At 35.7% G+C, this 12,201-nt stretch overlaps 2 protein-coding genes across 19 annotated transcripts in view; one reads left to right on the forward strand and one right to left on the reverse strand.

Annotated features, from left to right (window-relative positions):
• LNX1 (ligand of numb-protein X 1) overlaps nt 1–2,671 on the forward strand; it is a 182,117-nt gene extending 179,446 nt beyond the window's left edge. For both annotated transcript variants that reach the window (XM_035004992.1, XM_035004993.1), the window contains 2 exons: nt 1,526–1,684; nt 2,050–2,671. In XM_035004992.1, the coding sequence (XP_034860883.1) occupies nt 1,526–1,684; nt 2,050–2,185 (295 nt within the window). In that variant the 3' untranslated portion in view covers nt 2,186–2,671. The remainder of the gene's footprint in view (nt 1–1,525; nt 1,685–2,049) is intronic.
• The window catches only part of FIP1L1 (factor interacting with PAPOLA and CPSF1), a 78,448-nt gene continuing 67,924 nt past the window's right edge, over nt 1,678–12,201 (reverse strand). For 9 of the 17 annotated variants that reach the window (XM_035004987.1, XM_035004983.1, XM_035004984.1 and 6 more), the window contains 3 exons: nt 11,624–11,837; nt 4,351–4,488; nt 1,678–3,725 (listed from right to left, as the gene is read on the reverse strand). In XM_035004987.1, the coding sequence (XP_034860878.1) occupies nt 3,578–3,725; nt 4,351–4,488; nt 11,624–11,837 (500 nt within the window). In that variant the 3' untranslated portion in view covers nt 1,678–3,577. The remainder of the gene's footprint in view (nt 3,726–4,350; nt 4,489–11,623; nt 11,838–12,201) is intronic. The other 8 variants (XM_035004981.1, XM_035004972.1, XM_035004985.1 and 5 more) reach the window with 3 other exon arrangements.

A 12,201-nucleotide genomic window follows, 5' to 3' on the forward strand; every position in this document is an offset into this window, starting at 1 on the left:
AGATACTGAGGTTTATAGTTTGTCCACATGAAATAAAATACTAAGAATCAATATAAGGTCCAAGGTGATACTTAATGAAAAAAACCCAGTGGTCAAAGGAGTAAGAAGTACTTGTTTCAAGTATTGTTCTATGTACCCGTTTATATGTTTTAAGGAATCATGGCTGGGAAGTGTTAAGGTAGCTATTTGCTCATGACCTGGGGTAAGAATCACCCAATTCTTCAAGTATTGAGCACAGGAAGGAATGTAATGCTCTGGTATTTGGAGAACTGCCAATTACCTGCTTTGTATAGGAGCAGTGGGTGAGTCATTATGTAAATGTGCTGACATACCAGAGCTCCTACAGGAGGAACTTACTATTGACATCAAGTCTGTGAAACACAGCTGGTGAATATTTTACAATCAAAATAGTTGTTTTATTTAATGAAAATCATTCTTCAGCTATCAGTGAAATTGATAATTGTAAATTATGTGTGACAACAGATATAAAACAAAGTTGAACTGAATTTTACCCCTACACTCTAACATTATCTCCCAAACAAAGCCAAAGCTTATTTCAAGTTGGAATCAGCAACACTATGAAACATTACACTGATTAGCAAGTTTGGTAACAAATGTTAATGACCAACTTCATCACTTAACAAAACCTTTCACAAGAGACATTTTATTGGTTTTTCAAAAAGCAGTATTTTAAGGTACAGCTCATAAACAAAACAATCATATTTTGATTTTTACCAATATGAAAATGCTAATTTTCTTTCAAACCAGTTCCTCAACTGGGGGATTTTAGTCAAATCCAGTTCCTGACAACACTACCTGTCACAACTCTAACACAGTTAACACTTGGCCTGCACCTATGTTAACTGATCCAGCTGCCACTGAATATTAAGAGTTTCTTCCATCTAATCTATTTTAGGTGAGGATTCTACTCACAGAAGACCTGTGGCCTCTCATTCTCCCATTCTGTAACTTCCTATTTAGTTTATTGTTTTTTTTTTCGATTATGAATCATTCTTAAACCTTTAAATGTACCTCAATTTCCATTCACTTTATGCCTGCATGCTTCTCTATAACCTACCAAACATGTAGAACTACATTTAAAATGGTATTTTTCAAAAGTCAAAACTTTGGCAACTGCATTCATTATTAGGATTAGGTTTAAGTTTTTTTCACGGAGGATCATTTAAAGGATTTTTGCCTTCGTTAAAATTATATTCACAACTAAATAAAAATGATATTGCTTGAATTTGGTTCATCAGTAAGGATTTAGGCCTATCCAATTTAATATAAACACAACATAATAGTATTTTTTAAAGGGTGTATAGCAATGGAAAACAATTCAACTAGAAAAAGCCCACTAATAGCATGAATGTCACTGGGCTTTGACAATTCTGAGTGAAACCCATCCAATGCTATTTAGCCTGAAAAAAGTGTCAATAAAGGGAATGGGAGATGAATCATAGTAATTATTCACTAAGAGTTCAACCTAACTGTGCAGGTATACTACTTACACATTCTATTTCAGGTACCTGTATAACCGTAAAGATGTTGTATTACGAAGAAACACAGCTGGAAGTCTGGGCTTCTGCATCGTAGGAGGTTATGAAGAATATAATGGGAACAAACCTTTTTTTATTAAGTCCATTGTTGAAGGAACACCAGCGTATAATGATGGAAGAATTAGGTAATAATGACTAATTACCAATATTTTGTTTTATATATGCAAAAGCTTGGCCCCATTAGAAATAATGCATGTACTATATACCTTGTTTTATTGGTAAGAAAAACATCTGCATAGCATTCAATTTCTAAGAATTCCTTGGTCCCTTACAGCAACTTCCTATGCTTTTAGCATCCCTTCTAACAGAAGCTGAAGAGTTTGCAGGATTTAAATGAGGGAGGGGGGAAAAAGCCTTAATTAGGTATTCTTAATTAGAATTTTATGTAATTAAAATTGACAGATGGAGCAAAAACTAGGACCACCAAATACACTTGCATTGACTCCAGCTCTGGATCAAAATGCTAAATCATGTGTTTTATGTTTTTTAGATGTGGTGATATTCTTCTGGCTGTCAATGGTAGAAGTACATCAGGAATGATACATGCTTGCTTGGCAAAGATGCTGAAAGAACTTAAAGGAAAGATTACTCTTACTATTGTTTCTTGGCCTGGCACTTTTTTATAGGATCAATGATGGGTCATAGGAAAACAGAAAACTACAGATAAGCTATGTTGAAACAATGTATTTATCTTGTCAATTTTTTTTATTTAAAGGATACACTGTAAAAATGTAAACTGTCAGGAAAAGTATGATCTAATGAAAGCCAGTTACACCTCAGAAAATGTAATTCTCAAAACATAAATCCTATTAATAGTTCTTATTCAGGGCGGAGGCTTTCTCATTACTCCACAACTTTAAGTTTATATTTTTCTATTCACTAAAAAGCTCTTAAACGGCTGAGATCATTTGTATGCCCCCACTGACTTCAAATCCTTCAATTAAAAATTTGGTATATGCTGAGGTCTGTAAAGGGTGTATTATGGGCATTTAAAAAAACAATTTACAGCCAGAGAAAGTGCACTGCTGAAAAATGTTCATCAAATGAGAAATATTTTTCAAATTATAGTGGTCTTTTAGTATGTGATATTAAATCCATTTCTATTATCACTATTTAAAGAATCCTAGTAATTCTTTCAAAACCATGTTGTTACCATCACCGACAAATACATCCTAAGGCTTATCCCTAAAAATGCTCACAGAATTATAAACTTGTAGTCATAGATTTAATAGGAAATGACTAATCTAAAGCTCTTGTCTTTTCAGTCACAAGCTAGTAACTCTATCAAAACACATGCTGCTCAACTAATGAGCTTTGGAAAAAGCATCAAGAAAGGCCAAACCAGCTTGATCCCGGCTCATAGAAGGCCACGAGGCAATTCAAATCTGTCACAGTGACGAGGGTTTGTCCGTATGCCTGCCATAGAAACTACCCTCAGGGCAAGTTATTTCACAGACTCCAGCCAAATGCCTTTACGAATTTTTAGGATACAAAAGTTACCTATTGAGTTAACCCAAATTGAGAATGCTGAAAACCTATCAAAAAGTTGTGGTATCAAAACTGTATACGAGTTCTTCAATACGCTAAGCAAGAGTGCCACAGCAGTATTGACAAAAGACTACTTTTAATGTCAAGACTCAGAGATGCCTTTTGCAGTGCAACCTCTTGAGAGTGGTATTATTTAATTAACGTTATCAAGAAAACTATGGCCAAGCTGGAACCTTGACCTTTATGAGACACTGTGTATGTACATAGCTCTTTAAAATTCCCTGCTGAGTGACTCATTCACATTACTTTCTTGGATATAAAGTCATTGCTGTCTTTATTTTTTTAAATATTACAAGACAAAGATTTTTAACTTAACATGAAAAATTCACTCTTTTATTTTGAGAAAAAAGTTAACTTTTCATACTAAACAGAACAAGATTAAAGGTAAATTTCTTAAACATTATCCAGAAAAATAACAAGATTTATGGTACACTTCTGGCCCTAATATACCCCAAAGGCCATAGCCATGCCTATTCCGCAGGTGCAGCTTCGGTGCTCTCCTGTTCAGGGGCAGGCTCACTGCCAGCTTCTTTTCCTTCTTTGCTTCTCTTAGATTTTTTGTGCTTGTGTCTCCTGTGACTGTCTCCTTCTTCACTTTCATGGCGACGTCTACTATTACTGAAGAAGAAAAAGGTTTGTTCTTAATGTTTAAGTATACACATAGTGACAAAAATCAACCCACTGTGTCCAGGTGAGCTGTCAATATAACATTGGGTTTGAAGTAACCCATTCTTTTTCTCAAACACACTTTGAGGAGTAACCAGTTTTTTATGTGACTTTCATAAGGAGGTGGTATTTATATTACAGGCTCACCTTCACTGATACTATCCTAGCTTCTCAGAGCCCATAGACTTTATTCTGAAAAACTACTATAAATTAGAAACTAAAGCACTAAATCAGAACAGAAAGTACTTTCTAGGGTTGATTTTAGGCAAACAATAGGCATACAATTTATTTGACTATGTGGCCCTGAATTTTCTTTGATTAAATATTACTGGTTCATATGCTAAATAAACCCCTCTCCCAACAAGACAGTGTAGTTAAGTCTGAGTACTAAATGCAGTCTTGTTAGATTTAAAAAAATCTTTGTTGAGCCTATAAGGAACGAACTGTTTCAACACATTATTCTTAATCTTCCAATTAGGAACACATATGCTATGCTAATTATTTGGAAATGTTTTTACTTTCTGAGGTCAAAGCAGTTTCTCTCTGCTTCAAAGGGATTCACTATAAAAGCACAAACCTTCGAGATGACTTGTGTCTGGTTTCCTCTTTCTCTCTGTGTCGTCTTTCTCTGTGTCGTTCTTCTTTCTCTCGACTTGCTCTGTGGCGCTCATAGCCTCTTTCTGCATACTCCCTGTATCTGTATCGTTCTTCATCACTGAAATTGGAATAAAACCTTCTCATGACAACTGGACTGTTAATTCTAATGACTTCAAACCACAAGAGATGTGATCTGAGTCCAAACCAGAAGCCTCCATTTGTTAGCATCTTAAACAGAATAGGTGCAAAATAATTTTGTTGAATTGAGAGGAAAACAATGGCATTCCCAAATTAGTACTGCATCTAATATAAAACAACGATTACACGTTAAAGGTCCAATTTTGTTTTGTGCTTTCACAGTTGTTACTGAGCGGAAATTTTATATAACCATTTTTCCTTCAAGAATTGGGAGCTGTAACATTTAAATTTTAACTAGCTTCATTTCCTTTTGTTCCTTTTAAAATTAAAAGCATGTTTGTATATCTTAGCTTTCCAACCAAAATTCTTTTAGAATCTTTGTGTGCCCAAGATTTTATAAATAAAAATATTTAGTTCACAATGGCTATAGAGTGGAAAGTAGATGAAGGTGCTTCAGTTTTTCAATCACATAAAAAGTACATTGCACATTCAAGGAAGAGGTATAAACATGAACGGAGGGACATCAAACCAACTTCTACGATATCCACACAAAACGCAGGCCAAACACTACCTGTGGACATACGTACAGTCTGACATCCCAATTAATATTATAGGTAGGTGTGTGTTGGGGGGGGCTGGGGCTGGGGGCATTCACATGGCTGATGGCAGCAAGTGCGCACACCTAGGCTACACCTCCGTTTCCTGATTGTGGATAGAATGAACTGGTGAAACTGGGATTGATGACTAGAGCTAGTAGTTTGTTTTTTTAACCTCCTTAGACTTGTCCTCATTTTGTGCCTCTTCACTTATATTCTTCTCTCCATCATTCTCTCAATCCTTCAAGTTTTCTTTTTTCTTTTGGTTCAGCACAGAAGTCAACACTGTCTGCAACCTATTATCAGTAACTCCCTTAGAATAAAAAGATCTTTGAGCACTATGTACAAAAGAGCTTTGGTTTCTAGAAATATCTAATACAAATTAAGTCAGTAATGTGCATGATGCATCAAGCTGTTAAGGCATATGAGTAAAAGTAACAGGACACAGAACCAGATGAAAGTATAAGCCATATAAAAGAAAAAACTTAATTATGGTCTCCTACCAAAAGTAATGATTCAGTAGTGCTACACCTAACAACTCCTATTTGCAGACCAAGTTCTTATTGCCTAAAATACATTCTACATTCTACAAATTTTACTTGAAGTATACCTATGTGTATATATACATGTGTGTATGTATACCTGTGTGTATACACATTTTTCTAACCATAAATATGTACTTTTGCATTTGGACATTGGAAGCATGTCACCTGAAATGCAATGTTAGGACAGGCAGTGCAGAGTAGACCAGGTATCACATCCTGATTCTGCTAGTGACTAAATGTGTGACCTGGGGTAAATTATTTAACCTTTCTGAACCTCAGCTTTCTCATCTGTAAAACTGGCAACAATCATTTTCAAGATTGTAGGAGAACTGGCAGGAACATTTATAAGGTGCTTAGCACAGCAGCAGGCCCTCAGCAAGTGGCAGCTAGCTAATACGCACCCATCTTCAGTCAACTGAATGCTAAACTTTTTTTTAGAAGCAGAACCTTTTTGTAAAGGTGACTGACTCTGTCATAACATTTCTGAAGTAGAATTACCATGACAAATGAGTATTACCGTGAATAGTATCCTTTAAAAAAAAAACAAAAAACAAAAAACAAAACGAGGCCCTCTTTGTAATGGATTTACAAAATGGATTTACATAAAAATAACTAAGGTTATTTTATTATCTCAATTTGTCATTTGTAACCCTCTTTTCCCTCTCATCCTAACACCAATTCTGTTAGCTGTGAGGCCTTTAAGATTCTGAAGACAGCCATATCATGATAACCATACTAGAGAGGTGATAAAAGATTCGGCCTGATACACAGAACGTATGAAGACCCGTCCTTCCATCGCCTTCTCTGATAGCAGCTGCAGCACAAAGGTTTCTCTGGGCCTGGAAATCATTATAGCTCATTTCAAACACCCTACAATGACCAGCCTTCTTTCTGGCCCACACTTAAGCAGCCTAAAAACCAGATGTTGAAAGAGGTCTATGATTTTCAAAACAATGACCCTGTAATTTGTAACACAACACATACTATATGCCATACTGCAAAATGTCAGTCTTTAGAAAAAATGGCCCTTACTTATAGCTCACTGGGATTTCCCAGAGACCACTATTCCTGGGATAATTCAGAACAACACAAAATTCCTCTACCTTGTGCCTCCTAGGCCTTGAACTTTTAGTCAGATTTATGTAAACATTGATTCCTGACGCCCTACAGCAATCAAATATGGTTTAATCATTAACACTTGTAGTTTCCATAAAAATTGAGTAGCACTGATGTGTATGTTTGAAGCTGAAGAATCAGAATTTAGCCTGAAGTATTCTATAAATGCTGTATTATTTATGCAAAGAAGATTTATGAACACGAGCAAAGCAATTCATTTTAGTCTTCTTTCCTATCACGTTTACATTCAGCACCTTAACTTGTGAACATGTACATTCTAGAAATAGCAGTGCTATCTCATATATTTCCATTTGAACTACAATTAGAAACAATTCAACTTTCTGAAAGTAATGCTCCTGAATTTAACAGAATCATGCACTATGTGGCTGAAGTTAACAGCATACATCCCACCACACAAACACAAAATTATACACATACACACACACTTATGTATGTATCAGATCTTTGCTAATTTATAGTCAATAAAATTTTATCAGGTGCCTACAATGTGTAAGTCATTATTAGCAGCTATAGGAAGGAAAAACATCAATAAATCCTATTGTTTCTTATGGCACAATTTTTTTTTTAGGTAAAGTTTCAAACTACTAACCAGTCCTAGTCACCTTGATAATAATATATGCTTAAATAGGTAATAATAGTGTATGAATATTTCTGTAATCCTCAGCACACAGCTCTGTACCTGGTACATAACAGGGACCAGAAAATGTCAGTTACACGAATGAATGAATTGCCTCCCCCCACACGTAAGAAATAAACTGCATAGGGCGCCTGGGTGGCTCAGTTGGTTAAGCGACTGCCTTCGGCTCAGGTCATGATCCCGGAGTCCTGGGATTGAGTCCCGCATCGGGCTCCCGGCTCAGCGGGGAGCCTGCTTCTCCCTCTGACCCTCTCCCCTCTCATGCTGTTTCTCTCTCTCTCTCTCTCAAATAAATAAATAAATAAAATCTTTAAAACAAAACAAAACAAAAAAAAGAAATAAACTGCATAGAGTAATAAAGAAAATGAAAAGTAACAATTTTTAAACTACCTAATTTCAAGACTAGAAAGAAAAGATTTTAAGTAATATCTCAACCATATGTTCAGTTGACAGAATGGCTCTCTACCACTGTCTTCATTTCTCTATGCGTCCATTTCCTCATCTGCCAAGTCAAAATTTAGATAATCCCTAAGGACTTCTTTGGATTAAGAAGTATATAATTGCATGATCATCTCTAACAAAACAAATGCTGTCTGAATCAAGTATACGCTCACATCCTGAATGGATATATTCTCATCTCATCTAGCAAAATCAAAAAACTGTCTATGTACATTTATTTATCTCATCCATTAAAATAGCTGGTATAAAAAATGTTCTGACTCATTTCATTCTATATTGTGATGGTACCAAGACTGGTATGTTTAACGAGATGCCAAAATTACTTTTATAGTCATAAAGGTTGATTTTTATTAATTTCAAAAGCTGCCTAGCTAACAGAGTTTTGTTCAACAACTTTCAAAACTGTTTCTTCTCTACTATATTCATCTTCCTCCCCTGCAATATGTAAGTCATTTTATTCATTGCATGCCAGGCATTACTGTACAAAGTGCTAAGAATACAGAACGGGAGATGGTGGTCAATGCCTGTGCACAGGTTTGCTAAGAAACACATGCTTTAAAGAAGATACATTAAGCACCTAGGGAGCATGTGAAGGAAATAATTCAACTTTCTTCTGGGTTCAGAAGAGTTCACAGAAGACAGACATGAGCGGGACCCTGAAGAATGAAGTTTGTGAAGCAGAGAGGAGAGGAACAACATGAACAAGGAAGTATGAAACGATAAGGAATTTTCAAAAGAGCAACCAGCTGAGCACAGCTAAAACATGGGGTTTATTGGCTTGAGAGAGAACTGGGGTTAACATGCAGGAAGGTGTAGGTTGGCGTGGAGTCCACTTGGGAATCCCTCTCCCTCTGCCCCTCCCATTCATGATCTCTCGCTCTAAAATAAATAGATCTTTAAAAAAAATGTAGGAGGGTGTGGTGACCCAGGACTTGCGGATCATAAGAAGAATTCTGAATTATTCTCTAGTTCAGCAGTATGTGCCAATACCACAGCAGTGTACGAATTCTTTCCAGTGGCACAAAAAGTTTTAGGGAATTAACTTCCAGATCCACAACTTCCATATTTATTCTTTCTTAAATCTAAACTGCTTAATGATACAGCAGCAGGTAAAACATTATGCCACTTCTCCAGCCAACCTCTTCTCTCATCATCAACTTCCTAGCCCTTTACAAAAGGCATTCCTTCACCAATTTTACTATGACACACTGACTCAGGGTGTGAAAACCATCATTGCATTAAAAATACCTAACTTAAAATATTAATGTCAGATCTATTTTATTCAAGTAACAATAAAGCTTCTGTAAGGCTTTAGGTCTTCCTATCTTACACATTTTTCTGTCAAGGATAAACTATGGAGTAAGAAAGGGGAGTATTCTGTATTCTGGGATGTTCTAGCTTCAGATATATTGTTAAGTAGTGTAGCAGAAGTCATAACAATTTTCCTTGATCTAGTTAAAACAAACAAACAAAAAACAAAAAACAAAAAACCCACACAAGTCCCTTTGAAGGAAAGCAAATCAAAGTGCTGGGGGCAGCACCTTATATTCATTTAAGTGAACAGAAAAATAAAGTCAGACTTCTCTGATAAAAATGGAGTGTGATTTGGCTGTCAGGCTTGAGGAGAGCTGTCTTTTACCAACTAAGTTATATGGTAGCTATTTTCCATAAATGGAATGGGGAATTGCAACTCATGACAATAAATATTTAACACATATAAAGATGTTTCATTTTTTAAGGACTTTTTGCAAAGATGTATTAAAATTAACAATTCTTTCTGAGCTTATTCAGTTAAGTAAGATGCATCTAAAAGAAACAATAACAAGGTAGAAGTCTTTTGATAAATCTTGGTAAAGTCCTTCTGGTGTTCTTCCATGAAACTGAGAAAACTAGATTTTTTTTTTTTTTTTAAGATTTTATTTATTTATTTGAGAGAGAGAGAATGAGAGACAGAGAGCATGAGAGGGAGGAGGGTCAGAGGGAGAAGCAGACTCCCCGCCGAGCAGGGAGCCCGACGTGGGACTCGATCCCGGGACTCCAGGATCCCGACCTGAGCCGAAGGCGTCGCTTAACCGACTGAGCCACCCAGGCGCCCCAAGAAAACTAGATTTTAATTCCTGAATGTACTGGGTTGAATTGTATCCCCCAACAAAAGATATGTTCAAGTCCTAACCCCCATACCTGTGAATGTAACTTTATTTTGGACACAGGGTCTTTGCAGCTGTAATTAAGAGGAGGCCATAATGGATTTGCCTGCACTCTAATCTAATGACTGATATCATTAGATGTAACAGAGGGAAATTTGGACACAGACAAAGAAGGGAAGATGCAATATGAAGACAAACATAGATGAGGGTAATGCACCTATGAACCAAGGAACACCAAGGATTGCTAACAACCATGAGAAGCAACAAGAAAGGCATGGAATAGATTATCCATCAGAGCCTATGAAAATGAACTAACTCTGCTGACACCCTGACATCAGACTTCTAGCCTACAGAACTGCAGAGAGTAAATACCTGTTGTTTCAGGCTGCCAGTTTGTGGTACTTCGTTATGGCAGCCCTAGGAAACAGTTACACTGAGTAACAAATACTTCTGCAAATCAGGAGATTTCCAATTCTGCTTTTAAGAAAGTTGAGTCATGGCTGATAGGGCTGAACAGATCCTTAAAAATAATTTTGATGGTAGGTTAACTATGTAATTTTGGCATATCACCGAAGCTAAAGGTGCTCAAATAATTAAATGACAGAGCCACAACAAAATTCCATCAATCCTCATTTAAGTATTTTATGTGAACAAGGTTTCTCACTGTTTACATTGCTATATATTTTTTTTAGAAGAAATGTAATTAATGGCAAAGTCTGTTTTTTCCTAACAATAGTAATATTCACTCATGGATACATATATTAATTGGGGATAGGTGGAAGGTCCTTCATAACATTAAGGGATGTAGTTCCACTAAATTATTTTCAGAAGTTGCATTATCTTCATATATAAAAATAAGTAATAATTAAAATCAGGGAAAAAATTTTAAAAATACTTATCTTACATTCATCAATTTTTTTTAGACATTTAAACTTACCACAGGTATGCTGCAGGAAAGATGGATAGAAGGATCAACTAAAAAAAACTTATTTAAGAACAAAAATATTTTACAGTACGAAAAAATTCTTTGGGGGAAATGGCTCAGAAATAAGAATTCAAGCATAGAGAAATGTAAAATTTCTGTTAAAGAGAGCCTGTTATACGCATTTTAAAAAAAATGGATGATGATGTTTAGCAAGTCACTATAATGTTCTTAACCCGCTGGATATGTTTAAAAGAGTGATGATTTTACTTTACAATTGTAATGTTTACAATACACTGGAAATTATATCTCTATCGCCAACTATTTAAACTTAAGGTGAAAAATTTTAGATGGAAAGATAAAAATATTTTCAAATTCTTTTACGGAAGAAGTAAACCAACTGAAGACTGTTGCTTTACATAATAGAAAGCCTCTATCAATTAAATAAGCCTTGACACTTTTAAAACGGTTATCTCCTGAGATTTTATTTAGGATGGCATTATCTCAGTACAATTTTTAAAAAAAATAAAAAAATAAATAAAATAAAATGGTTATCTCCTAACTACTCTCAAAGCAATCCTTTCCCAGCTGAATTGGATTTTCCATCCGTGCACCAAATATAAACTCTGTGCACATGAAACACGTGTACAAATTCCGGCACACTCAACAAACCTGTTAAAAACACTTGGTGTAGGACTGTGATCACGCTCCCGCTCTCTCTCTCTGGTGCGTTCTCTTTCTCTGTCCCGATCACGGTCTCGTTCCCGGTCTCTGTCTCTGTCTCTATCTCGATCTTTCTCTCTTCTTGAATAATAGTCCCATTGCTTGCTGGTATCCACAAGACTAGGCCACGAAGGAGCAGAACCAGGAAGGTGGGGAAAGGCAACTAAAGAAAACAAAAACAACAATTAAAAACAAAAGTCACAGCACTTTAAAAAAAGACAAAAAAAAAAAACAGAAAACAAAAAAAACCAAACCCAAACCTACTGAAAAGGACAAAACTCCCACCAAAAATGCTTCATCAGATTATAACAGAAAGCTATTTTATAAATAGAAAAGAGATTTAACATATGGTGAATTACCCACAGTTTGGGGTAATATCCAGAAGCAAACCTTCAAGACCTAATATATAAAGACTCTTCATTTGTCAAGATGAACAGGAACCAGAATTAGATATAACACAAACTTTCCAGCCAAAAATGTAAACCAGACATCTTCAAAGATGAGAGAAAGTAATGGCCAACCTAGAA

Source organism: Mirounga leonina, unplaced genomic scaffold (genome assembly GCF_011800145.1).
Source record: "Mirounga leonina isolate KUSES-001 unplaced genomic scaffold, KU_Mleo_1.0 Mir_129, whole genome shotgun sequence".
NCBI classification, from domain to species: domain Eukaryota; kingdom Metazoa; phylum Chordata; class Mammalia; order Carnivora; family Phocidae; genus Mirounga; species Mirounga leonina.